The sequence below is a fragment of the Canis lupus genome, chromosome 2 (genome assembly GCF_003254725.2).
Source record: "Canis lupus dingo isolate Sandy chromosome 2, ASM325472v2, whole genome shotgun sequence".
NCBI lineage: Eukaryota > Metazoa > Chordata > Mammalia > Carnivora > Canidae > Canis > Canis lupus.
Genome location: NC_064244.1, coordinates 82,774,647 through 82,801,926, shown reverse-complemented (window position 1 = coordinate 82,801,926; position 27,280 = coordinate 82,774,647). Strand labels below are relative to the sequence as shown.

At 66.2% G+C, this 27,280-nt stretch overlaps 1 protein-coding gene across 1 annotated transcript; it reads left to right on the top strand.

The window, feature by feature from the left end:
- Nucleotides 1–84: 84 nt before the first annotated feature.
- LOC112678127 (tumor necrosis factor receptor superfamily member 1B) lies at nt 85–26,954 on the top strand. Its single transcript, XM_025477238.3, has 10 exons — nt 85–232; nt 16,568–16,673; nt 18,239–18,367; nt 18,555–18,704; nt 19,142–19,235; nt 19,564–19,802; nt 20,304–20,381; nt 21,138–21,172; nt 22,607–22,814; nt 24,931–26,954. The coding sequence occupies exons 1-10, from the start codon at nt 155–157 to the stop codon at nt 25,215–25,217; spliced, it is 1,404 nt and encodes a 467-aa protein (XP_025333023.1). The 5' UTR covers nt 85–154; the 3' UTR covers nt 25,218–26,954.
- Nucleotides 26,955–27,280: the final 326 nt, after the last annotated feature.

Here is a 27,280-nt window from a genome sequence, read left to right as displayed (position 1 = left end):
CTGGAGGGGCGTGGCCTCGAGGCCCCGCCCCCCCGCCACCTGCCTCCCTCCCGCCGCCCGCCGGCTTTCGCTTTCCGTCCGAGGCGCGGGAGGCAGCGGAGCGCGGGGAGGAGGCGCGAGGGCGACAGTCGGGGCCGCCCGGGCCGCCCGCACCATGGCGCCCGCCGCCCTGTGGGCCCTGCTGGCCGCCGGACTGCAGCTCTGGGGCGCGGGGCGCGCCGTGCCCGGCCAGGTGGGTGCCTCGCGCCGCCCTCGCGCCCCGGCCGCGCTCCCCCTCCCCTCCCCGCCCCGGGGCACCCGGCCCCGCTCCCCCCACCCCTACCCACCCCGGCCACGCTCTCCCAGCCCCTACCTACCCCGAGGCGCCCCAGTCGCGCTCCCTCCACCCCTACTCACCCTGGGGCGCCCCAGCCCCGCGCCCTCCACCCCTACCCACCCCGGGGCACCCTGGCCCCGCTCCCTCCACCCCTACTCACCCTGGGGCGCCCCAGCCCCGCTCCCCCCACCTCTACCCACCGCGAGGCACCCTGGCCCCGATCCCTCCACCCCACCCGCCCCGGGGCACTCTGGCCCTGCGCCCTCCACCCCTACCCACCCCGGGGCACCCTGGCCCTGCTCCCTCCACCCCTACTCACCCTGGGGCGCCCCAGCCCCGCTCCCCCCACCTCTACCCACCCCGGGGCGCCTGGCCCCGCTTCCTCCACCCCTACCCACCCAGGGGCACCCTGGCCCTGCTCCCTCCACCCCTACCCACCCCGGGGCACCCTGGCCCCGCTCCCTCCACCCCTACCCACCCCAGGGCACCCCGGCCCCGCTCCCCCCACCCCTACCCACCCCAGGGTGCCTACCCGCACTCCCTCCACCCCTACCCACCCCAGGGCACCCCGCAGGGGCTCAGGGCAACCGAGGTGCCGCCCCCACCGGCGAGACGACCATGGCTCGTGCACCCAGACCCCCGCCGGGCACCCCGCCCAAGGCCGCCAGGGCTCGAACCCGGGTCCCCAGGACAGCCCCGGGCTGCTCCCCACTAGAGCCAGCACCCCACCGGGCAGGTGGTTCCATACCAGGGTGCTGTCCCCACTGGGGCCGCGGGCACCCTCTTCAGACTTCCTCCTCCTCTGGGCTATGGTTTTCCTCTTTCTTAGAAATACCAGGGCTGCGCCCTGAAAGAACAGGGCCAGGTGTGCAGTAAGCGCCTAATAAGGGCACAGGAGGGCCGTGGGCTGTCTCCCGCACTCTTTGCACAGACCCCCCACCCCAGGACCAACTTGGGGTGTCCGGGGACCATTTCAGAGCCTGTGCTCTGTGGGCTCTGGGTGATGGGAAGGAGACAGTGTCTTCAGGGCCCCATGGGCTTAGTTCTGGGGACACAGGAGGTGAGGGGGGCCTTCTGGGCGTGTTATCAAAGGCATCCGGGGTCCCTCAGGGACTCCAGGAAGGTGGAGGAGGTGTTGGTCAGCGTTACCTGCACCCACCTCAGTAGCAAGGTGGAGCGTGCGAGGAGATTGCTCATCCTTTGCCTTCTGGGGCTGTCCCCGTAGCCTGGTGGGACAGAGTAGCCCCATTTCACAGAGAAGGCAAACAGAGGCTCAGAGAACTTGTATTTCATGGAAGGGCATGGGGGGCGCCCTTCCGTCAATCCCGCCTGGCCTGGTTGGGGAGGCGGTGTGCCCTCGCGCCTTCCGTGGTGCCCTTACGCTGATGGACGCGCCGTGTGCCGACCCAGGTGACCACCTTGGCCGGGCGGACGGGGGAGGCGGCACTGACTCGTGTGGTGAGGCGGAGTGATTCACTGGCTGTGACTGGAGACGGCTTTAGAGTCCGGTTCTTGAGGGCAGAGGATGGAGGCCGTGGGACCAGAACTGACTCCCCCGCAGTGGGTGCCAGGATGTGCCCTGGGGCGGCCCCAGAGGGTGTCCCAGCTCTGAGCGCAGGAGCGAGTCACAGGCCCGGGCCTGGAGAGGTGCCGTCCGTCCCCGGAACCCTGGGGTCCCGGAGGCTCCTGGGGAAGAGGAGCAGGCCCAAGTCCTGGGGGAGCGTGGGGGCCCTCCGGACCAGCTCTCGTCCCTGCCCGGGTGCTCCACGGCCTGGCGCCACTCTCTGGCCCCACTGCCCCCCGACCTTCCCTGTGGATCGCTCCTCCTGCGGGGGGACCTCCGTCCCTGCCCATCCCTGTCTCTGGCCTCCAGCGGCAGAGGCACAAATTGCCCCGAGCGTCCGAGGTCGGAGTGAGCCGCGATCTGGGTTCTCTCTGCCACCTCTCGCCCCCCATCCCCCGGGCGTGTCCCGTCCCCTGGCCCGCTCCCCGGGAAGCCTCCCCTCGGTCTCCCAGCTGGATCTTCTGCTCTTCGCTCCTCCTGAGGACAGACTCTCTTCTGCTTTTAATCCAGTCTGTCTGACCCACCTCAACAGATGGAAATTTCCTGGACTGCAGGGCCCATGGGGTCCTCCTCCCCCTTGGTAGTCCCACAGTAGCTCCTTTTTTTTTTTTTTTTTTTTTTTGGACTAAGTGCCAGGCACTGTCCTCGGCCTTCGGAATCTCACTGAAGGCTTCCTTACGGCGCCTCCTCAAGGGGCAGGTGTGCAAACCGAGGCCCAGGGATGGGGTGACATTTCCCAGGACTGTAGAGCCGGGGGCGAGCGGGGGCTGCGGGGACCCGAGCACGGAGCTCCTGTCGCTCTGGCCTCCCTGTGTCTATCTGCCCCTCCTGCCCCCCCTGCCCCAGGTCCCGCATGCTCCCTGTGAACTCAGCAAGGTGGCTGTGAGGAGGGAGCCCCCAGGAGACCTGGCGGCAGGTGTGGCAGGCTGGCTTTGCCACCAGGGCTCTCGCCTCCTTTAAAATCCGTGTTTGCTGGCTGGCGTGGATGCGTCACTCCCTCCTCTCATTCGGGCATCGGGCAAGTGACCGGCAGGAAAGCTGGCAGGGTAGGCGAGCACTCGGTACCCTCCGGGGTGGGCGGCCCGGCCGTCGGGCTGTCTGCTCCTTGCTGGGGGACGGGGCCCACCTCCCGCCGCAGCTCCTGAGGCTGCGGGGCCACTGCGTGCCTCTTCATTACCCAGGGCCCGGGCCAGCTCGAGTCTAGGGGAGCGCCGGGGGCTCCCAGACTGGCCTGGGGATGGTGGTCTTTGGAGTGGAGGTGGCTGAGTGGTGTCCGTGCTGACCCGGAATGTTCGTTTGGCCTGCCCGACGTCCCGGAGGGGCACCTGCCAGCTGATGAGGCTGTGGCCTGGCAGTGGGGCACCCCAGCACAGGGCCGGGGCAGGCGGCCGGGTGCCCTGCCACGGTGCCACTCATTCATTCCCCCAACATGTGTGGACACCTTCTCCAGGCCACCCTGGTGCTGGGCTCTGGGGACCCCGAGATGCTCCAGCCCTGCAGGAGCCCCACTGCCAGGGGTTGTGGACCTGGGCACTGCCCCACCTGCCCTGGTGAGCTGGGCCCCGGCAGTGAGCCTCCGTCCGTTCTCCTGTCTGTGCACCTTGCTCTCCTTCAGAGCCGAGTGCGTGTGAAGGGCATTGCAGCAGATACGGCTGAGAACCTGCCCGCATTTTAGTGTCCGGTGACCCTCACCGCCGTCCTGGGGCCTGACCCAGGGGCTCCTGGAGCACTGTGTTTCTCCAGCGTGGGGCACCTTTTAGGGTCCTGACCATCCAGTGTTTCCTGGGGGCATAGCCAGGAAGGTTGTGCATTAGGTGGGGTGGGTGGGGGGAATTTTGATGCCAGCCATGGTGTGTGTGTGCGTGTGTTACATTTAGTGCTAGTTCTCAGTTTTATGCCATGCTGGCTGCTTTTCTGATCCTTGAGCATGCCACACAGACACCTACCTCAGGGCCTTAGCACTTGCCTCTGCCTTCATCTTGAATGCTCCTCCTACTGATGTCCTCTGGTTTCATTCACTCCACTTCCTTCTGCTGAAAGAAATGATTCTCAGAGAGCCCTTCTCTGACCATCCTGCCTAGGAGAGCTCCCCGCCAGGCGTCCTCCCTCCCCTGAACTGCTTTGTTTTGTTTTAAAATATGTTATTTATTTATTTATTTGACAGAGAGGTAGAGCCAGAGAGCGCACAAGTGGGGGGAGCGGCAGAGGGAGAGGGAGAAGCAGGGGCCCTGACGTGGGGCTCAATCCCAGGACCCCAGAATCGTGACCCGGGCTGAAGGCAGACAGCCAACCGACTGAGCCCCCCAGGCGCCTCTCTGCTCCGTGGTCTCATGCAACACCTGTCATCTGTCCTATTTCTTTCACTTCCGTTGCTCCTTCCTACTGGAACGTCAGCATCGTGAGGGCCGGGACCTGCCCTCGGCTCGCAGCCCAGAACGGGGTTCCTAGCACACGTGACACTGGGCCGCGTGGCTGTTGTGGGGCTGTCCTGAGTGTAGGATGTTTAGCAGCATCCCTGGCCTCCACCCACTCGACGCCACTAGTCACCCCCCTTTCGTTGTGGCAAAGATGTCACCCCCAGTGTAAACGTCCCATTGCCCTGGTCGGGAACCAGCGGCTTGGAACAGGGCCCGGCATGCAGTAGGTGCTCAAACGTGTTGAATACGTGGGCGACAGTATTCACTTGAGCTGCGGAACCGCCCCGTGTTCTGGGTGAGACAGAAGAGCGTGAGAAGCCAGGGGTGGCGGGGCTGCTTCCAGTCCGTCCCCCTCCGTCCGGGGTATTTCTCGGGGCTCCGCCTTGTGCTGCGCTCGGGTCTGTCTGGGCGCGGGTGCTCTCCCTAGAGTGCTCCTTCCTGTCCCCGACATCCCCACCCGAGCTCGTGACGGGGCCACCCACTGGCAGTGACTCAGGGCCCCTGTCCACATGTGACTTGCCCAGAAGCAGGCAGGGAGGGAAGCTGGGGCTTGGGGAGGAGAGCGGGGTGCCACCAGGGGAACGGGAACCGGGTGGAGGTGCCGGCGCCCCGAGTTCCGGCCGCCCGGGCTGGCCATGGGGAAGCGGAGTTGATGACTTAGGGGAAGGGCCCAGGCCTCGGAGTCACAGGGCCCTCAGCTCGGTCCCTTCCCCCGCTGTCCAGGCTGCGTCCTCGCCTCGGGGACTCTGTGGTCATCGCGCTGGCTCCCGGTCGCTCGGAGGTGCTCCCCGGGCTCCCCCAGCTCCCCCAGATCCCCCTGCTCCCCCGGCTCCCTGGCTCCCCAGCGGCCACTTGCGCGTTTGTGGCTTTGCAGGGCCTCACCTGACTCCGGGTTGCGGGGCGCTCTGGCTGAGGGGGGTCTCTCTGTCCCTGAGCCGTGGGGCCCCAAGGCCTGGTGGAGCCCCGAGAGCAGCCTCCCGTGTGCCTACCCTTGCCCAGCGGCCTTTCCTACCCCGGCCTCCACCCTGGGGCCACCCATACTGGCCGGTCGCCTGTGCTCGGGGCCTGAGCTTGCGGCCACGGCTGTGGGGTCAGTAAGGCCCACCCCCAGTCCTTGAGAATGGCAGGTGCTTTATGACATTTGAGGGTGAGCGAGGGGGCACATTCGGTGTGGCGCCGTGGACCCTGATGACCCACGGCCTCAGCCTTCCCGCCTGTGGGATGGGCCTTCCGGGCTGTCTCTAAAACCTTGTCTCTCGCCTCTGTGCTCCTGAACTTCTGTTTGCTCGTAACCCCGCGGAGGGAGAGCCCCGTGGAGGATCGTCTGAGGCCAGGCCGTCCGTTCTCCGGGCTCTGAGGGACTTCTGAGTCAGCGAGGCTCCAGCAAGGAGCCCCGGCCTGTCAGGAGAGCAGCGCTCCCAGCCGAGCGCGGTCCTGGGCTTGCGTGACGGCGCCCAGGTCCTTTGCTTCTCTGGGGCTCGGCATCCCAATCTGAAGCCTCCCGTCGCCCACCCCGTCGCCCACCCCGTTACCCACCCCGTGACCCACCCCCTTACCCACCCTGACATTCTCTTGGATGTCGGGCAAGTGCCGGCTCTGCACATGCTTGCCACAGGCCACGGCCGAGGGGTGAGGGGTTTGGAAGTTCCCCCAGGAAGGAGAGCCCAGCACCCCGCGCTGTTCCTGGCTTGGCCTCCCAGACTGCCTTCCTGCTGACCTCAATCCCCTTGGCTTTGCTGGAACCATCTCCCTGACCCAGGCGCCGTTAGCATCGAGGAATCCTGGCTGCCTGTCCACTCGCTTCCGAGATGCAGCAGCTCCAGGCAGAAGGGGATTCACGGGTCCCCTGCCTCCCTGCCCCTTAGTAAGGTGCGGAAGCCAGGCCCGTCGGGGCTGAGACCGTGGGCACGTGTGCACCGTGGGTCTCCGCTGCAGGGCCGGCTGTCTGGGAACCCCCAGTTCAGGGAAGCCTGGTGGGGAGCGACGGCTTCCTCGAAGAAGTGCCTTGCCACCTGCATCGGGCACCTGCCCTCCGCGCTGGTTCGGGGCCCTGCCGGCCTCCTCCGCGGCCCAGGGCTGTGGGCATCGCCCCCCTCTGCTGCACTGTGGCAGGGCCCACCCCCCGGGCCCCACGGTCATTTTCCACCGTAGTGTGTTGTGAGGTCATGGGGTGGGGGTGGTGACATCACTGTGGTTTGGGGCTCTCGGGTGACGCACCTAGTAGGAGGAAGTGTCTGTTTACCGACCGACCGGGGTTCGGAAGACTAGGTTTCCTCCCGCCCCGAATGTGAGCGGTGCTGGGGGAGCCGGGTGGGGAGCAGCTGCCCAGGAGGCCCCAGGCTGCAGCTGTGGTTGGCCTCTGTGCCCTGCTTTCTCGATGAGGGGGACACCGTCCTGCCACCGCCTCGGGCCTCCACGTCCGGCTTTGCGGAGGTGGAGGGGTGGGGACAGGTGTGTCTCAGGTGTCACCCGTGAGGTTTATGATCCCCAGACGGTTGGCTCCACCTCCAGAACGAGAAGGCCCATCAGCCAGGTCTCCCGCGCCAGGGGATGACATGGGCACAGAGCGAGGCTGCAGACGCCCCTCCCGGGCCCCGGGTGGGCCTGCGTGGGGCAGACAGGGCGTGTGGAGGGCCCTCTGACTTCAAGCCCCGCGGGCGGGTCTGTTTCTGGAGCGCTGGGTCCTCAAGAGGCCAGCAGACCCGGGAGCCGGGGCCCTGGTGGCCCAGCCGCCGACCAGAGACGCAGCAGAAATCCCCAGGGGCTTTTGTTTGTTTTCCTTTGCTGTCCAGACAGTGGCCCACCGAGTGTTTCCATCTGAGCTTGGCCCTGGGTGGGTACGGCTGCTGTGGCCGCGGGTTCAGGGAATCGAGTGGGCCTGGGGGGCGGGGGGCGTCTGGGGACAGGCGGGCCGTGCGCGGTCTCTTCTGGGCCGTCCGTGGGAGGCCTTCTCGGGGAGGTGCCAGAGGCTGCCGACATGACCGCAGCCCGGGGCCGGGGCTCTGAGGCCTGGTCCTGGCTCAGCCTCCGGCTCTGAAGGGCTCGGCCCCTTTCTTTCTCCTCGCGCGCGACCCTCAGCCCCCGGACCTGGCCCACCCTGCCTTAGAGTCCTTTGGCCCCAGGTGCTGGGGGTGGCGCTGTGCCGTGCGGGGTGGGGGATCGTGGCTGTGGGCAGAGGGGGGCGCAGCCCTGGCCTCCGCGTGGCCCCACTCCCACGGCCCCACTGTGGACCTGACGGTGACTCCGGGGCGGGGTTGTTCCCAGCACCTCACCTTAGGTAGCAGGAGCCCCCTGCACCGCCGGCATCCTGGGCGCCCCCGTTTGGCCTTGCTCCTGCTGACCCACAGCCCTGCTCGCAGAGACTCCGTCCCGCTCGTTCCGGGAGCCTCTTGCCTGCTGCTGCGGCCTCCTGTCCCCTCCTGTCCCTCCCCACCCCGCCATCACCCCCATCTGGATGGCCCCTTGGTCACTGCCCTCATCTTTTATTGTCACTTCCCTGCCTCTGCCCCTGATCCTGTCCTCTCTCAGGTCCTCGGCCTGCAATGACCACACGGGGATCCCTCTGAAAGCTGAGCCCTGAGGGTGGGCGGGGTGGGGATGAGTGGGTACAGGAGGGGGTGGGCGTGGAGGGAGGCAGGGCGGTGGCTAGACTGTAGCTGAGGGGGGGGAGCCTGGCGAGGAGCAGTGACAGCACAGGGGGCTGGGGGCCGCGGGGGACCAGCTAACGCAAGCAGCGGGACACGTAGACTGTGCTAACGGTGGCAGCCCCAGCGATCTTGGGAGCGGCTACTAAATAGTCATCTTTTTTTTTTTTAATGGTTTTATCTATTTAGTTGAGGAGGGAGGAGGGGCAGAGGCGGGCTGCGGGGCTGCATCACGGGCCCTGAGATCATGGCCTGAGCCAAAGGCAGCCGCTTAGCCGCCGAGCCCCCACCCCGGGCGCCCAGCGCTTTCCGTGTCCTATTTCCTGACGGCTCACCCCAGCCCCCGGAGCGGATACTGTCTGCGGATGAAGAGACTGACGTTTATTAAACAGACGAAGTCTCGAAGTCTCGTGCTGCTGGCTCGTAAGGGGGAGTCTGAATTCAACGTGCTGTCCGGGGTGGGGGCAGTGGGAGCCACTGCTGGTTAGAGAACGGCCTGGAGGGGCAGTGAAGCAGAGGGGGCCCCACGGGCTGCAGGGAGGGCTAGGGCCGTGGAACAGGCCGCGGGACAGAGGCCCTTGGGAGGCGGAGTTGAGTCTGTGTCCCACCCTGAAACGCAGGGTCCCTCTGCCCTCGGCCCTGTGACTGGCCCCAGCCAGAGCCAAGTGACTGGTCACCATCAGAGCCAACGCGGGGCCACAGGGAGGGCGTGGCCGGGGCTCGGAGACCCTGGCGGGGCTGGACCCGCTCATGTCAGGTGTGCCCGGTGTGCCGGGAGGTGGGCCCTGCACGGGGCAGGACCTCCGGGGGCGGGGGTGGGGCCAGGCCTTCTCCGGGCGCTCAGTCCTCACGGCCCCCAGGAGGGGGACCCGCAGGACCCCCATTTTATAGGAGGGGCAGCCGAGGCCCCGGTGTCGAGCCCTCTGCTCACTGAGGCAGAGCCAGGATCCCACCGCGGGCGATCGGAAACCTCCCCCGGGGATGCGATGGTGGTCGCCAGCCTGGAGGGCTCCCCAGCTGAGGACAGACCCCTCCCTCCTGGGAGCCCTCTCCTGCCCGCCCCCCGCTCCCCGTCCCATGCTGGCTCCAACTTGTTTTGACTCCTTAGAAATGAAAACCTTTGCTTCTGTTAAACAGTTCAGCATCTGTTAGGCGCCTGCTGTGTCCTGTGCAGGGGCCGGGCCGGGCCAAGCCAAGAGCAAGGACCTACCAGAAGCCCTGGGGGCACAGGGTGCTCACTGCAGGCCGCGCTCAGCCCTCCGGGGCCCTGTGTGGCCGGCCTGCATCTGTCTGTCCGGTCCTACGGGTGACAGGCCCCAGGCTGCAGATTGGCCGGGCTGGGATTAGACCCGGGGACCTTGAGCTCAGGCCTGAGGGCGGTGGAGCAGGTGGTTTTAAACCGAGCCACGCTTGGCTGGGGGCAGGTGGCTTCGGGTCCTTCTGGAAAGACCACGAGGAAGGAGGCTGTGGCTGGAGGAGACGCCGGGACTGGGGGGCAGGAGCCGAGGAGGAGATCGAGGAGGCCACTCAGGCAGGCCAGTGGGGGGAGGGGGGTGCAAAGGGGTGCCCCCCACCCCCAAGGAGCCAGCGACCACGCCCTGCCCGAGTCCAGCGCTGGCACTCGGCACAAGGCCCGGCCCCAAGAACCGGATACCAGCCTGGGCTTCCTGTCTGCCCCGGGCTCACTTCTGAAGCGACATCACAGGCAGGAGGCAGGGAGTGGGATGTGTCACCTCGGGGCCGCCGCCTGTGATGTGGTCTGCCTTTTCTGACGCAGATGCTGTTCCTCTCCATGACGGCAGACGAGCCTCTGCTGCGCGGGCCCAGCCCAGCTCGGCCGGCCTGACGTGGCCGCACCCCGCAGTCCCCGGGGCTCCCGCGAGCCCCCAAGGACGGGCCCCAGACGGCTCTGCAGCTTCCTCGGGCGCCGCGGGGCCAGGGGCTGCCATGCAAATGATGGGGTTTCTCTATTGCTTGAAGATGGTTTCCAGCTGTGTAGGGGTCTGGGGTCCGCAGGCGCCTCCGCCCTCCCACGGCTGCACCTCTGCCCCTGGGGCCCTGGAGGCCCCCCGGGACAGTCATGCGCCCGCCTGTGCCTTGTCACTCAGTGTTCCCAGGGGAGTCGTGTCCCTCTCGGGAGCAGGACAAGACAACAGGGCATGAAACCGTCCGAGGACACGGAGCAGACGTGGCCGTGACTAGCTGCTGTCTGCCCCTTGCTGTCTATCTGTTCTCGGACGTACTGTCGAACCTCCAGAAGCCTCTATTTCTGCATCCCTAAAATGGGGTAACATTGATGACTTACGTCGGTGCGGGGGTAAACGAGGGGACGCACGAGGTGCCCAGTGCCGTGTGTATACAGCAGGTGTTTATCCTGGGGCCACGCCCCTGCCCCCATCTTTCTGACTCTGTGAACAGGGTAGGTTCGAGGGGCACATGCTACTCCCCAAAGCCCGAAGCTTCTCCCTGGAGCCCCTTCCCTCCTCCTCCCCTCCCTGCACGCAGGGGCGTTCCCCAGGGAGCCTGGGAGTGCAACCCCCTTCCCCACGATACTAGCATCTAAGCTGGAGGGGGGGGGTCTCCAGAAACTCAAAAAAGCCTTGACAAACCCCAAAGACATTGCACACGTGGTGGCAGGAAGAGCAGAAGGCTCCGTCCCCCGTTGCAGAGCTTTCAGAGGACAGTGTCCTGCGGCAGCTGCGGCTTCTCCTTCCCCTGCTCGGCCTTCCTCTCTCTCACTGTCTATTTATAAATAGGAGAAGGGACTGAGGGCCACCACCTTGGGGTACATTCGGGGCCGGGGCCCCGCTCCAGGAGCGGGGAAGACTGGGAAGTCATCTGGTGCAGGGTTGCCCAATTGCCCAAGAGAGCGCTGACTCAGCCTCCAGAATCCGCCTTGCAGGGCTGCCCGGCTGATGGCCCTGGTGGCGCGGCCACCTTGCCCGGTGCTTCCTCCCCCGCCTCCCTGTGCCACCGCTGTGGTTTCTTCTCCTCCAGGGGGAGGGAGGGGAGGAGGCCAGGAGGGGAGGGGCTGCCGCGGGGACAGGCAGTCCCGCTGGCCCGAGCGAGGTCTGGCTCTCTGTTTGGCCCTGGCAGGTTCTGAGGCCCGCTGGCCGTCAGGAGCTCACAGCCGTACTACTGCCCCTTATTCCGGACACTGTCCTCTGGCCACTTAGTCGCCCTCCAGGCCCTGGCTTTTGGCCACCCAGCCAGGCTCTTTGTTTGGGGTCCTGTCGCCCCTGCAGATGTTCCCCTGGCTCTGGCCTGTGGGACCCTCCTCTCTGCCCCAGTTGGGCCTCCAGCCACTGTCACGGCAGCTGGCCTGCCACCGTCTCCTGACTTCGGTCCTCGAGGAGTAGGTCAGCGTGGGTGGCCCTCCAACTCCTAGGGTCACAGGTCAGCCTCCCCACACTTGGCCTCAAGGTGGGCAGGGGACCCCCTCCTTTACAGGGCGGCATCCAGCACCGCGCTGGCCCCGCACAGCTTGCTGCCCAGTCTTGTCCTCGCCTTGTCCATTTTCAGCTGAAACCAAGCAGAAGGAGCGGTTCTAATACTCCGTCTGACACAAGGCTACCACTTGGGGCCTGTGCAGACCTGAGCGCTCCCCCGGGGGTCCCCGGACCCTGCCTGTGCTCCTCCAACAGCCCCGGGAGGAAGCAGGGCAGGGCCTTGTGTCACCATTTTACAGGTGACGGTGTTGAGGCTCAGAGAGGGGGACACCCACACGTCCCCCAGGACCAGCGCGCACCCAGACCCCCTCCCGGGATGCCGGGGGTCTGCACCTCGGGTCCCTCTGCTCCCAGAGGCCACTTGCACAGGTTGCCCTCACCCCGGGCAAGGAAGGAGGGGCAGGGGCTGGGGCCTCCCCCGGCCCCAGCCTGGCCTCACACCCCGGCCCCACCTCCCAGCTCATTCAGTCTTTCCGAGGCCTCTCGGGCCACCCACTCACCACCCGGTCCTCTGAGGTCTGGGAGGGGCCTGAGCCTTCTGACCAGAGCTGGAAGGGGCTTAGAGCACCCGCCAGGCGCAGGTACCGTTGCCAGGCCAGGAAACAGGCGCAGAGAGGGCGGGCCCTGCCCACCTGAGAGGGGTGCCTGAGGGGGACGGGGTGGGGGCACCTGTGGGTGGGCCTAGGGGGTTGAAATCCAGTCTTCCTGGGGTGGAGCACGCAGGCACCGTGATGCCAGGGAGGAAGCGCGGCTGGAGGCGAGGAGGCCGTTGAGGCACAGTTTCCATCTGTGACTCGGGGGTAATAACAGCCCTGAGCTCTCGGGTGGGTGCGGGCCAGAGGGGCGGGGCGAGGGGGCGGCTGGGGCGGCCTGGCCTCCACCCAGCATGGTCCCCACGTCCTGGCAGGCGGCAGGCGGCAGGGCAGGGGCGGGGTGTGCGCCGCTCGCCCCGGACTTCGTGCAGCAGCGTCACTGGGAGGCTGGTCCCCGCCCCTCTGGGCCCCGCCGCCGCCCCTGCCTGGGCCCCCGCGGTCTGCCTGCGCCTGGCACGCGGCTCCTGCTCCTGCTGGGCTGTGCCTTCGCCCGCCGCCCGCCCCGCCCTGCCCCTGCCCGCCAGGGGGGAGCCCCGGCTCAGGTGGCAGGTGCCCCACGGGCTGCAGCTGCGGAAGACCCGCCTGTACCGAGGCTCCTGGGGGGTCACCTGGGAAACAGGCCGGAGCTGAGGGCAGAGGACGGGGCCTGTGGTGATGATGTGTGAGGCAGAAACGGAGCCCTACGGGCTCCCTGCTCAGGGCTCCCCACTGAGCAGGGCGGCTCCCTCTCCCTCTGCCCCCCCTCATGCTTTCTCTCTCTCTCTGTCTGTCTTTATCTCTCAAATAAATAAATAAAATCTTAAAAGAAAAGAAAACAAAGGAAAGAGCCCGAGTTAGAGACCCTGTGTGCCCGGTGAGCCAGGGCCCCAGTGCCTGCTGGGCGCGGAGGTAGATGGACGGGGCGCGGCGCCGCAGTGACCCCGGGACGAGGGTGTCGCTCCGTCTGCATCTGCAGTCCTGAGGGGGAGACCAGAGGTTCCTCTGGCAGGACCAGGACGAGAGGCAGGACCCAACTCCACCCCAGCCTTCTTGGATGACCTCAGACAAATGGCATGACCTCCCTAAGCTGTGAGATGGGTGCACGCCCGCCTGCCCTTGGGGTGGAGGGAGGGTTCCATAGCCCTGCACCCGGCCGGCACATAGTAGGTGCTTACTGAATACCCCGCGGTTGGTCTTCCTCCAAGGGCCAAAGCAGAGAACCCAGAAGAGTGATGGAGGCCACATGTTTGGGGGGGCCCTGGGGGTCCTGAGTCTGTGTCAGGGGAGAAGGGAAACTTGGGTGCCTGTTCTGGGGCCCTCGTTAGAGAAGGAGGCAGGGGAGGGGGCAGCAAGGAGTGCGGGTCCTGTTGTAGGCTCGGGCATGCCCCCTCCCCTCTGAGCAGCTGGGCTGTGGACCTTGCGGGGAGAACCGCACCCCCCCCCACCCCGGATCTGGGCACACGGTTGCTCCTGGGAGGCAGCAGGTGCTCCTTCTGCAGGTTTCTCCTGTCCTGGGAGGAGGGAACCCGGGTTGAGCAGAGAGAAGGGAGCTGCTGGGGCTGGTGGGAGGCCTGAGGCCTGTGGAGGGGGGGGCCAGGCCCGGACGTGGCCCACCCGCCTGCCTGCCCAGGCCCACAGCAGCCACCAGCCTCTGGAATGGCCTAGAACTTGTGGGAGACCAAGGAGGTGGCTTTGCTGCTTTCTATCCCTATTTTGCACATCAGATGTGCCTCATACATTGTATGTTAGATGGGCCCTCCCAACCCCCTCCCCTCCCTCCCCCCTCCCCTCCTCTCCCTCCCCCATCCCCTCCTTCCCCCCTCCTTCCCCCTCCACTCCTTCCCCCTCCCCTCCTCTCCCTCCCCCATCCCCTCCTCTCCTCCCCCTCCTTCCCCCTCCCCTCCCTCCCCTCCCTCCCCCTCCCCTCCCTCCCTCATCTCCCTCCTATCTCGCCCTCCCCTTGCTCCTCTTCTCTCCCCTCTCTAACCTCTCCCTCCCCTCCCTCCTTTCCTCCTTCTATCCCTCTCTCCTTCCCTCCCTCCAACCTTTCCCTCTCCTCCTCTCCTTCCCCTCCTCTCCCTCCTCCCCTCCCCATCCCCTCCTCCCTCCCTCCTCTCCCTCCTCCCCTCCCCATCCCCTCCCTCCCACCTCTCCCTCCTCCCTCCTTCTATCTCTCTCCCTCCCTCTTTCCTTCCCTCCAACCTCTCCCTCTCCTGTCCCTCCCCCCTCCCCTCCCCCTTCCCCTCCCTCCCTCCTCTCCCTCTCATTTACCCATCCCATCCACCCGCCCACCCCTCCCCTTCTCTCCCCATCACCACACTGGGTCACATCGCCTGCCAGTTAAATGAGTGATTAACAGTCATCAGTGATTTCCAGCTTTTTACCTGAAACCTTGTATGTTGAAAAATAGGGTTTGCTAAACTGCTGAGTAAATTGAGTACTATCCAATTTATTTCCTCATTTTAAAATGTCAGAGCTGCCGTGTGGGTGGGTGATCTGTGGGTCTGAGTCCCTGCGACAGCAGCGGAGGGATAGAGAAGCTTCCACTGGCCCGTGTCCCCAGAGCCGCTGCCACCTTGTGGGGGCCTGGAGGGAGGTGGAGGTGGGCGTGGGCGTGCCCGGCCCCAGGCCCCCCCAGGCCTCCCCAGGCCGCCCCAGGCCGCTGCGGGCTCCACAGGGCGGGGAGTGACCTTTCGTCCTGCTCCTCTGCTCTGCGAGGGGCTTTCTGTTCCTCATTGTTAAGCCATGACGGGGCCGCGGTTGGCTTTGTTTCTCTTCTGTCCAAGAGGATCCACAGGCCTGGAGGTTGCTCAAGGGGGGGCTGACCCCGGGCGCCAGCAGGAGGAAGTGTCGGGAAGGATGCTCAGTACAGAATCTACAGGAAGAGACCCTCGAGGGGAGGCCTCGGGCGGTGGGGGGCAGGGGGGACGGTGGGGGGCAGGGGGCGGGAACCCTTGGGGCGGGGAGCGCAGCCTTGGCCGCCACGGGCGGGCCCTTTCCCGGCAGGACTTTGGACCCTGACAGGAAATCCTCCCCCTCGGGCGGGGACAGGCCTGGGGCTGCGCAGGAGCTGCCCTGAGGGTCGGGCTTCTGGGGGTTCTCGGCCCCACGTGAGCACCGCCCCTGCGGTAGAAGGGGCCCCCCTGCGCTCGGGGCTGCCCCCCGCCCTTGGTACCAGGGAGCGGGTGACCGGGGCGCTGCAGAGGGTGGGACCTCTGTGCCCAGGGCCCCCAGCGCTTGCTGTCGGTGGGGGTGGATGTCGGGTGTCGTGTGTGCCGCCAGGGGGGCTTCTTTGCTTGTTTTCTGTCCCTGGTTGACGCAGGGCTCCTGGGCCCCGGGTCTGGGGCACTGCGGGTGCCTCACCCCGACGGCGGCCCCCTGATGGCCCCGTCCCGTCCCCTCTTGTCCCGGTGCCCGCAGCCCACCGGGGGACTGTGAGGAGCGTGTGTGCGCGTGGACGTGTGTGCACACGTGCAGCCACAGGCACGGATGTCCCCTTTCTAGGCCCTGTGTCGGCAGCAGGGTGCCCGCCACCGTCGCCGCCACCTGTGCCTTCCCGGCGTCACCGCGGGGACTTTGGTGCCGGGCCAGGCCGGAGGTGGGTCGGGGAGGCCGCTGCCGGGTGCCCCCCAGGAGGGGCGCCGCCCTGGAGCCCCCACACCCGCGGGGGGATCGCGACTTGCCCCCACCCCGCAGGCTCACAGGGCACCCATGCGGGGCGCAGCCAGTGTGCTGGGGCCCCGGGGGAGGTTGGGACCCGGGCTCCCAGGTCCTTCGGGGCGGCCGTGGGCTGGGGATGGGCTGTTGTCGGAGGAGGCCTTGGGGCAGAGGCCTGTGGGCCGGGAGGCCCAGCCCTGAGGGGGGCGGCCGGTACGAGGGGGCCGAGTGGGCTGCCGTAGGGCCCGTGGGCTAGAGCCCCTGCAGCGCTCGGACCCACACCTGGCACCGCACACGTGCTCACACGGGGGACCCGTCATTGCTGTCACCGAGAGCAGTCGTCCGCTGGGCCCCAACCCTGTGCTGCGAGCCCTGCATTGGAGTCTGAGGGCCTAGAGATGCTGGGGCTGTGGTTTGCGTGCCTGCCTCGAGGATGTTTGCGGTGCGTGCATGCGTGTGCAGGCACATCCACGTGGATGTGTGCATACAAGCACGGGGGTCCGTGCGCCCACCTGCCCCACGTCAGAGTGAGCCCAGAGGGGGAGGAACCTGCCACAGCCTGGGGGAGTCAGGGAGGACTTCCTGGAGGGAGGAGGCAGCACTCAGTTGGAAGCACCCAGGGGCGATTCCCGGGGCAGAAGGGAATAGGAGGCATCCTGGGCGGAGGGCTGCTTTGTGCTGAGCACCGTGGTCCTCTGTGGCTGAAGCCACTGCCCTGTGGGCAGCGTGGGGGCCTCGTATCTGTCCCTGGAGTGTTGGGAGCCACCTCGGGCTCCGGCCAGGGGCTCAGCCGCCACTGAGGGAGGGAGAGGAGGCAGCAGAGGGTGGGGACCCTCCGCCTATCTTTCCCTCAGGGGGAGAAGCCCCCACGTCAGCGGAGCCCCAGCAGGGCCCCAGGGTGGCCGTCGGGTAGCCACGCTCATGGCTGTCCTGCCTTCCCTCTTCCAGGCCACGCAGCTCCCCTACGTTCCGGATCCGGAGCTGGGAAGCTCATGCCAGCAGAGCGAGTACTTCGACCAGAGGACCCAGATGTGCTGCAGCATGTGTCCGCCTGGTGAGGGCTGGGCCTGTGGGGGCCGGTGCCCCGCAGGGAGGGAGGGCGCGTGGCTAACTGAATTCCTTCTAGCTCACCGTTTGCCCTGCCTCTCGCTGCAGGGCCTTCGCCTATTCTGTTCCCTCTTCCTGGCACAACTCCCAGCTCCCTCCCCTCTGGGTTGGCTCCTACTTTTCCTTTGGACCTCAGCTTAGATGTAGCCTCCTCCAGGAAGCCTGTCCCCCCTGCCTGGTCAGATCTGGCTCCTCCTCTGAGCTCCCACTGGCCCCCCGACCCCCCCCGAGGGGAGCTCTTCCCCTACAGTCGTGGCCTCCTTTCCTCTGGCCTCCACTGTGGGCTCCTCCGGAACCAGGATCGTGAGCTCGTCCGCGGGATCCTGGGCCTGGCGCAATGCCTGGCACGCAGGGGTGCGGAGTGCATGTGTGGGCGAACCCGCGAGGGGGTGCCGAGGCCTAACCCGGCTGGGAGAGCAGAGTGGCTCACTCCTGGTGACCCAGGCACTCGTTCATTCATACGTCCACTCCCGTACTGTCCAGGAAGCATCCGCTTGGTGTCGGGCACTGGGCTACGTGCTGGCGGGACAGCAGAGAGCAGGGCACACGAAATCCTCACCCTTGTGGGCTGCGTATCTGACAGGCACAGACAAGCCAGCGGAGGAAATGCATGTGTGCTCCTATCAGAGAGACAACAAGGCAGGGGGATGCCGAGGGAGACAGAGCGGGACACGCTGTTTTATAGGTGGTGGTCAGGGAGGGCCTTTCTGAAGAGGCGACACTTGGGCAGAGACATGCAGGACGTGAGGGACTGGGTTATCCAAATATCCCGTCAGGCTGGAGAAACAGCACGTGCAAAGGCCCTGAGGTGGGGAGGCTGTCTGGTGAACTTGAGGAACGGTGAGGCCAGTGTGTTGCCCAGAGAGAATAAGTTAGCAGGGGCCGTGGTAAGAGTTTAGGTTTTTTTCTACAGAAGCCATTGGAGGGCCTTGGGGCCGTTAGCCTGAGGCGCGGGTGGGCACACAGGTACCTGTCATCTCCCCCGTTTTAGGAGATCTCACAAGTGACGCTTTTTCTGTTAACTGGCAGGGGCTCTGTAAGAAGTCAGTGGATTAGCAGAGCAGTGCATATGGCAGGATGGGCTCAGGGTTGGCTCCGGTGCCGTCCCGTCTCCTGGCTTGCCTTGCCTGCACGCACGCAGGAGTCCCGCGTCCTCGTCCTTGACAGGAAACCAGGGGCTGCATTCCCACTGCTGTTGTCCTGCTGGTTCGCACCCACAGACGGAGAATTTTAGCCAACCATAAACCAGAGAGGAGCCAGCCAACCAGTTCTCACTCAAGTGTGATTGACTAGCAGCAGGCGGTTCCAATGATGGAATCCCAGGCATCTGGGAAGAGCAGAGGAAAAGGGCCTTTTATGAGCCTCAGGGCTTTGGAGGTGAAGCGACAGCTGGGGCCTGCAAGATGTGAGAGCCTGGTGAGGGGCGGGAGCCCTTCCCAGGAGGCCTCGGCCCGGCGTCAGCAGACTGGAGGGGGGCACTGACCGCGGCCCTTGCGGCCCTTGCTTTCCCAGGCTCCCACGCAAGGCTCTTCTGCACCAAGACCTCGAACACCGTGTGTGCCCGCTGCGAGAACAGCACGTACACCCAGCTCTGGAACTGGGTTCCCGAGTGCTTGAGCTGCGGCTCCCGCTGCGGCGCCGGTGAGCGGGCTCGGGGGGCGGGCTGGGTCCCCGGGGCGTTTCCACGCGCCAGAGCCCGAGGCCTGCAGGAACAGCCCTTCCCTGTGTGTGTGGGGGGGGGAGGCGCAGGGGGAACCCTGCCGGAGAGCGAGCCTGCAGTCTTGGGGGGGCCCTGGGCAGTGACCCTGGCTGCCCCCGCCTCTTGTAGACCAAGTGGAGACTCAGGCCTGCACGCGGGAGCAGAACCGCATCTGCAGCTGCAAGTCGGGCTGGTACTGCACGCTGAGGAGGCAGGGAGGGTGCCGGCTGTGCGCACCCCTGCGCAGGTGCCGCCCGGGCTTCGGCGTAGCCAAACCAGGTACGGGGCCGGCGGGGCCTCGGGGACCCCGGGGGCCTCTCCTTCGGGGGCGTCGAGCCGTCCCCCCGGCCAGGTGCCTGCTGCCCACCAGCTGCCCTCCCCGCCCCTCCCATGCCCACACACCGGGTTAGGCGCCCCCTGCCTGGGTGCTCAGCCTCAGGACCCGGAGAGGGACCACGTGAAGCCCGAAGCTCCCGGAAGATCCACTGGTGCCCCAGAAGTTGAACCCACATGATCCTGGAGACCAGGAGCTCCCTAGAATTGGTTAAACAGCAGAGCACCCAGCTGTGTGTGCGTGTGTAAGATGCACACGTGTGTGTTCTAAGGGGCAGAGGTGCAGACCGAGATCCCCAGGCCCCTCACACGTCTCCTAGGGCTCCCGGGCCAGGCCCGCTTGTTCCACTGAGTTAGTGACGGGTTCCACGTTTTCCCTGAAGGAACTGCAACGTCAGACGTGGTGTGCGCTCCGTGTGCCCCAGGGACGTTCTCCAACACGACGTCATCCACAGATACCTGCCGGCCCCACCGGATGTGAGTGGCCCGGTGGTCTGGTTCTGGAGGAGCAGGGAGGGCGGCCCCCGGGCGGCCGTGCCCTGGGACCTGAAATCCCCCATCTGCCGGCTCCGGTTGAGGCGTCGGGCAGCCTTGTCCACCGCCAGGATGGCTCTGTCCTGCGCCGCGGGGTGCGCGGGTCCCAGCGCAGCCGGCAGGGGTCTAGCGGCCTCGCCCTGCAGGCCAGCGTGGGCGGGCGCAGCACGGGGGCAGGCCAGAGGGTGGGGGGCACGGATACTGCTGGGAGTCCCCGGCTGCCCTGAGTGAGCCCGGCCACGCGAGCCCTCCTGGCCTGTGTTGCCCGCAGCTGTAGCTCGGTGGCCGTCCCTGGCAACGCCAGCGTGGATGCGGTGTGCTCACCTGCGCCCCCCACCGTGAGAACGGCCCCGCGCCCCGCCTCCACGCGGCAGCCAGGGTCCACGCAGCCCCGGCCCGCGGAGCCAACGCCAGGACCCAGCACGCCTCCTCGGACCTCCGTTCTGTTCCCGGCGGTCCCCAGCCCCCCGGCCGAAGGGCTCAGCACAGGCGACATCTCGCTTCCGATCGGTAAGCCTCGGAGGGCTCGGTCAGCCTCCCGCCTCCCTCCCTTCTGTCTCAGGGTCCCCCCCCCAGAGCCCGCTGCGTCTGTCCTGGACGCAGGTGGTGGTGAGACGTGGCCTCTGCTGAGACCCGAGACCCGGGGCTGTCACTGCTGAGAACCGCGGGTAGGGGGGTGCGTCAGCGTTTTCTCCGCCAGGGCAGAGGGGCTCCCAGGTGGTCTCAGTAATGGGGACAGGGCTGGGCCACCTCATGGGCTTCCCTCTGGGGTGAAGACTACGTGGGCTGCAGAGCTCAAACTGGTGACCCCGGGGACGAACGTGGCCGACACACACGTTTAGTTTGGTGCCTGGTTGGGCTGGTTTGTCGTGTAATTAAATTGGAGAGCCTCCGACTGGGCTTGCCCCTCCCGTGACCCCCGGACACCCCTGCTCACTGACTCAGCTGCCCAGCCCCTGGTGCCGGCCTTCGCTGTCTGCAGCTGTCTTGAGCTTCTCTTTTTCCTTGTAGGACTGATTGTAGGTGTGACGACCTTGGGTCTGCTGCTAATAGGGCTGGTGAACTGCGTCATCGTGACCCAGAAGAAGAGTAAGCTTTCATTCCCTCCTCTTTGATGGTTTCATCCATTTGTTCTGGAGGCTCTTCTGGGTCCTCTTGTGAGCCCAGCACTGGGCACAGCCCTGGGGGTCAGATGGAGCTGGAAACGGCAGGCTCTGGTCCATGGAGCTCGGAGCCTGGGGCAGAAGGCACTGCCGCTAACTCACCTGCTAAGAGACACGATGCCATCAGAGCAGTCCCAGGGGGTGGCAGTCTGGGGTTCTTTTTTATTTGTTTTAAGATTTTATTTATTTATGAGAGACCCAGAGAGAGAGGCAGAGACACAGGCAGAGGGAGGAGCAGGCTCCATGCAGGGAGCCCGATGCGGGACTCGATCCCGGGACCCCGGGGTCACGCCCTGAGCAGAAGGCAGATGCTGCACCCGAGCCACCCGGGGGCCCCGGCAGTCTGGGAGTCTTGTCTGGAAATCCTGGGGATCTTCCTGGGCTTCTGGGGCAGGAGGCATGTGAGCCGCAGCGGATTTCCACGGGTAGATGTGTACAGGACAGGAAGGGCACCCGAGGGTGAGGGCACAGCGGGAACGAAGAGCGGGCGCTAGAGAAGTGGTTGGTGCCGCGGAGGGGTGCGGGCCGGGGCCCCCGTGTACCTCATCCGGGGGTGATCACCGCCCCAGGGCTGGGCCTTCTCTGAACGGCTGTGCCTGGGCCCTGTGCTCCCCCTCCTTACGGCCTGTGTGGCCCGAGGAAGCCACTGTCCCTGATGTGACCCCCTCTCTCTTCTCCGCAGAGAAGCCCTTCTGCCTCCAGGGAGAAGCCAAGGTGGTGAGTGCTCCTCTGCCCTCCCCTTGCTCCTCCCCTTGCTCCTCCCCGCTCCCCTGCTCCCCTTCCTGCTGGGCTGGCTTGCCGTCTGGGGGAGCAGTGGATTCTGGAGGTCCGTGTGTCCTGTGTCCGTGTTGGCCCTGTGGGCGGAGGGAAGGCCAGCCAGCCCGTGCTCGTCCTCAGGGTCAGGCGGCCGTGCAGGGCCACATCAGAGAGTGGGGCACCCCCATGCTGCCCCCCCACCCCCCTCCCCGGGTCCAGGGGGCTGGGAGGGGTTGGCCTGGGGTTGAGAGGGAGGCTGGGGTTCTGGGCCCTGCGTCCTGCCCTCACTTCCACCAAAGCTGCTCGCCTTTGATCTTTCTACGAAGTAGGGTCTGTGGGGGCTTCTGCTGGAGCCGAACCTGGGCCGTGGGCTCCTGGTCGGGGAGGCACGCCGTCGCAAGCCACCTAAAGCGGAGGGGCCTTATTTTTCTCACACTGTGGAGGGTCGAGGGGTTGCCAGCTGCGGGACCGGTAGCCGCGTCCCTGCGGGAGACTGCGGCCCTCAGCTCTGCCCCCTGCGGCAACACGTGTCCTCTTGCGTGGGGCCTCACCCGTGAAGTCGTGGTCCCCCCTTTGTACGTGAGCGCCGGGTTTGCGGTGGGCGGAGGGGGCAGTGCCCGCCAGCCACCAGGCCTTTTACCAGGACGTCAGACGGTGTCCCTGGAGCCCTGGCGGCCTTCTTCGTCTCTCTGGCTGGAGCAGCGTCGCAGGCCCGGGCGCTTTCCCAGCCTGAAGGGGGGGGGAGTGGGCGCTGGACGGGCTGTAACCCCGACGGGGCAGGTGGGGCACAGTGTTTACCCAGCGTAGGGACGAGGACAGAGTCCCAGCACCTCCCCCCAAGCTTTCTCCCCGTCTTGTCGCGTCGGGGACTCCCTGCACGGGCCCCTCAGCCGTACTGCAGGCCTCTCCCCGCGGGACACCAGCCGCGTCCTTTCTCGGGAGCGACGGGCCAACAGCGTCTCCAGATGCTGCTGAGTGTCCCCTGCAGGACACGCGCCCTGATCCAGGACGGAGCACTAGGGATGCGGCCGAGCCCCCGGGGGCCTAGTAGCAGGGCTCCCACGGGAGTCGGGAAGTCCCGTCCTCCTCTGGGCCTCGCCTGCCTTCTGCGCAGAGTCCTGCACTGCCCCTAGGGCTCTGGCGGACGGGGCCACGGTCACCCCCCCCCCCCCCGCCCCGCGGCTCGCACACCCAGGGCAGCCAGATGCTGATCCCAGAAACCACACAGAACCCCGCGTCTGGGGAGCAGGGCATGGAGGGAACAGGCAGCGGCGGGCTGAAGCGCCGCGTGAACCACGGCCACCGCCCGCTGATGTCACAAGTGCTGCTGGGGTGCCCAGGGGAGGAGGGGAGCTGGCCCCGCTCACCGCTCCCCCTTGTCTCCCGCCTCTCCAGCCTCACCTGCCCGCCGATAAGGCCCACGGCGGCCCCGGCCCCGAGCAGCAGCACCTGCTGACCACGGCGCCCAGCTCCAGCAGCAGCTCCCTGGAGAGCGCAGCCAGCTCCGCGGACGGGAGGGCGCCCCCCAGGGCCCAGCCGCCGGCGCCAGGCACCGGGAAGGCCCATGGGTCTGGGGAGGCGCAGGCCAGCTCCAGCAGCTCAGGTGAGAGGTGGGAGCCCACCTGGCTCCATCCCCCACTCTGTGCGCCTCCTGGGCCTTGTAGACAATCCCAGCTCGTCCTTGGAGTCCCCGATATCCAGGAAGGGGTTTTCCCGTGTGTTATGGCGTATAAGTGTTACGTGTCCTAACATCACAGCATCATGATGCATTCTATGTTTATTATATAGCATCTGAATTATCTATTAAATACTACTATATAGTGTTATCTTAAAACCTATTGCATTTGACAGATGTAGATCCTGAGGCCCAGGGAGGCTCAGGAGCTCGTCCCAGGACACACAGCTAGTCAGAGGCAGGAGATCCCCCTGGGCTCTCAGGATCCAGAGCCCTTTCCACGCAGGTGGAAAGCTGCGTGAATAGTGGTGTCTCCAGGGCTCCACTCACTGTGGCCCGTCGCCCAGTCCCTATGGGCCTGAGGCATCAGGGCTGTGGGGACCTCATGGGTTCTGGAGAAGCCCAGGCCCCATTTACACAATGTATTTTGCTCTGGACCTGGTCTGTGACGGGGTCACCCGTGGGGAGAAGCCTCAGTGCCCCCGTTGGAGGGAGGTCCTGCCCCCTCCCCGAAAGCCTGGGGCTCCCTTGGGTGTATTTTGCAGGGGCAGGTGAAGTCCACGGGCCTGCGTGTCCGTCTCCCACTGCTGGTGGGAGGTCAGGGGACGGCAGGGGTCGGGTCCTCCCAGGACGCCTCCCTGGCCGCTCTGGTGCCTTGGGAATCTGAACGGGCTCCTTAACCCTGCTGAGCCTCCGCTTCCTCAGCTGCGGATGAGCAGGGCATCTGGCTGGCGGGGCTGCGGCCTCTGCCTCCCTGCCGCCTGGTTCTGGGTCTGCGCCCTCCCCGGCTGCCTCACACACTGAGGTGCCCACCCCGGGGGCGCCGGCCCCTCCCGCCCTCATCACTGGGATGCCTTGCTGGTGCCCCCACCCCAGCCTGAGAGCTCCCCATGGAACGGGTGGCCCGTGGTCCTAAACCTTCACTGGATGAGCGCCTGAGACTCCAAAGAGAAACTCCTGGCCTTTGAGTCTTGGAATCATCTTTCTGATTTCCTAGCGACAGGTCTTCCATAGTCCTCCTGGTGTGGCCTCCGCTGTGGCCTGGAGGTGGACCCCGACCATGTCTCCCGCCCCTCCTACCCTCTGCCCCTGCTCTCTGTCCCCCCAGCTCTCGGGTGTCACCTCTGCTCCCCCCTCCTCCCGCCCCCACATCTCTCGCTACCATGGGAACGTGCGGTGGTGCCCACGTGTCGTCCCCCATCCGCCCCTGCAGCGTCTCAGTCACCGTGTGCAAAGGCCGTGGTGACCGAGTGACATTTGGATGCTGTGGTGGCTCAGGGTGGAAATTTCCTTCTGCCCCCTTAGTGCAGCCGTCCCTCCCCTGGCCTGTCTGGGGCTGTTCCGAGCAGAGCCACTCCCTGCTCCCTCCTGCTTTCAGGCTCCCAGGAGCTGGAGACAGACACCCAGGCCACCCCGGGTGCCCCTGACAGCAGGCGTGGCTGGGTGCTTGGCCGGGCCCCGCAGTAAGAGCAGGAGCAGCTCTCCTCGTAGGGGGGCGTGGTGCATGCAGCCCCTTACACCCAGCATCCAGCCCCCCCAGCTGGTGGGGACACTCAAGGTCAATGTTTCAGCTCCACGAGGGAGCGATTTCCAAACCCTTTGGTGTTGACTTTACTGCAAGTGGACAAGGAGCCGGTGACAGAGGGGTCTCGCCTTTTCCTGGTTGGTGTGGCCAGGACTGCTGAGGCTGCCTGCGGTCCCGAAGGGGACTCCTCATAGTCCTTGTCCGCTGCGTGACCCGGGTCTGTAACGCCCGCTTACGGTCCGGCTCCCTTCTCTGACTCTAGTGGGGAGTAGGTTTTGTTCTTGGGCCCCTTCACCTGCTTTACGTAATGGGCTCCTCCCACCTGTGGGATGAGTTGCTGGGAAGTGACTTGCCCGAGGTCACACAGCAGAGCTGGGCACCGTGGCCTCTCGGCTCTTGGCCTGGCGCTCCGGACCCTTTTGTCTTAAACCTGTCTCCTGGGCAGCAGGACAGGCCTCGGAGACCTCCTGCGCCCCAAGACCCCCCACTGACCGCCCTCTCCTGTCTTATGTTCGGCAGAGCCTTCGTGCGGCGGCCACGGGACCCAGGTCAACGTCACGTGCATCGTGAACGTGTGCAGCAGCAGCGGCTCCGACCACGGCCCTCAGTGCTCCTCCCAGGCCAGCCACACGACGGGGGACGTGGATGCCGGCCCCTCCAGCTCCCCAGATGACCAGCAGGTCCCCTTCTCCCAGGAGGAGTGCCCGTTTCAGTTCCAGCCAGGGGCTCTAGAGACTCTGCTGGAGAACCCAGAGGATAAGCCCCTGCCCCTTGGTGTGCCTGACGCTGGCATGAAGTCCAGTTAGCCAGACTGGCGTGAGCTGTGTCACAGCCCAGGTGGGCTGTTCCTGGGCCTTCTAGGCCCCCACCCCCCAGGACTCTGGCTCTTTCTGGGCCAAATTCCTTTAGTGGCCCCACAGCCTCAGCCTTCCTCTCATCTGCTGGCAGAAGGGTGAGGCAGGGAGAATTGTGGGAAAGCGCTCCTGGCGTGGTGTGCGTCCCTCCGGGAGGCTAGCTGGACGTGGGCATGCCGGCCCGCCTGGAGCCAGCCCTTGCCACTCTGAGTGCTGCCCCCCCGCCCCAGCTGGTCCTGCGAGTTCAGCTTCTAGAGCCCTTATTTTTGTAATTTTTTACTTTAAAAAAAAATCCCTGGGCTCTGTGCAGCCCTGGCTTCCTGGGAGGCCTGCATCCTGCCTTCCATGGAGAAGGGGCAGTGCTTTAGCCTGATGCTGAGACTATAGGACGGTCCCAGCATGGCGGGGGCGGGGGGTGTCCTTGATCAGATGGTTCCGTGCAGGGAGGGGACGGGGGACCCCGGGTGCAGCTTGCAGCACCCCCGGATCCGTGCCTGCCAGCTTTACCTCCTGCACGCGGCGGGAATCAGACACTCAGAGGGCCCAGCCAAGCAGCCCCCGCGAGTGCTCCGGTTGGGGCAAGACGGCCAACCTCCAACCAGAAATCTTCCGATTTTAACACCCGGCAATTAAAAAAAGAAGAAGAAAAAGAAAAGCACTGTGCAGGCGGAGGAGCCAGCAAAATGACCAAGCGGAAGTCGGAGCTCGCTGGTCTCTGCTTTGACCGTCACGGATTCACCTGCGGCTCCAGCCCCGCCTCCCGCCTCCGCCTCCGCCTCCCGCCTCCCTCGGTGCCGGCTTCCCCGAGGGAATTCAGGAACCGGAGATGACTGAGGCCCACAGTCTCCCTCCTCCTACCTCAGCCCCCGCCTCCGAGGAGGCTCCTCTTGGCCTCAGCACCCCCACCTTGCTGGTCCTGGAGCCCCAGGGAGCCTGCGGGGCCGCCGGGGTGCTCTGCCTGCCGGGGTCTCCTGGGGACGTGGGACGCCGAGAGCCAGTCTTGTGTCCGTGTGTCTGTCGTGTGCTGTTGGTCTGTGGAGCCGTGTTGTTGGGTCGTCCGGCCGGCCCGAAGCAGCTGAAACCGGCAGTTCTGTCCCAGGATTCTTTCCTGTTAACGGGTCAGGCCCCTTCCCCCAGACACGCACCCAGAGTCCTTCAGAGCACGGATGGACAGACGGACGCGTGCGGCCTTGACCGAATTCTGGAAGGAACGGGGTGGGGTGGGGGGCTCCTGGACAAGCCAGCCGGGTCCCGGGTACTTGGATCCCTTGTTGAAAATTCCACTGGACTCGGGGCTGGACTTGGATCTGAGCTCTGGACGGTAGGCGAGTCCAGCCAGTGCCATGAGGAGAAAGAGCTTCCCAGAAACCAGGATTCCCTTGGAGTCCGACGTCCGGCTGCCCGGCCGCCCCTGCCCCTGCCCCTGCCCTGCCCCTGCCCTGCCTCTGCCCCTGCCCCTGCCCTGCCCCTGCCCTGCCCCTGCCCCCGGCCTCGAGGCGGTGGAGAGTGTCTGCCCCCTGGTGGGCCGCCCCGGGACGACCTCAGGCCCCGCTGCTCTCCCAGGGCAGCTCTGACCCCGAAGGAGACCCTCCCTGGGGGGCCGCGGCTCCCAGGCTTGTTGATCCCCGAGTTTGTACTGTATACTGGGCAGCACTCCTGCTTCTAAGTAAACCTTGTTTTGTACATCGACTCCTGGCTCTGGCTGTGCGTCTGAGCTGGGGCCTGTCCGTGGTCCGTGGTGCCACCGATGCGTAGGGGGCGGTGGAGTGGTGGCCGCTGGGCCTGGGACCCTCACGCTGCGCTTGCTGAGAGCCCGGCCCTCCGCCCTCCGTCACGCCCAGCACCTCCTGCCGGCCTCTGACTGCGCCCTCTTCCCAGGCCCTGCCACTCGCTGTCATCAGCCTGTTTTGGGGTGAAGGGGGGGTCTCTGCAGATCTGCTTGTTCACAGGCAGTGGGAGCGAGGCTCCATCCGGTGGCACCTACGCCACCTACGAGGCCCATCGCGGGTGCTCAG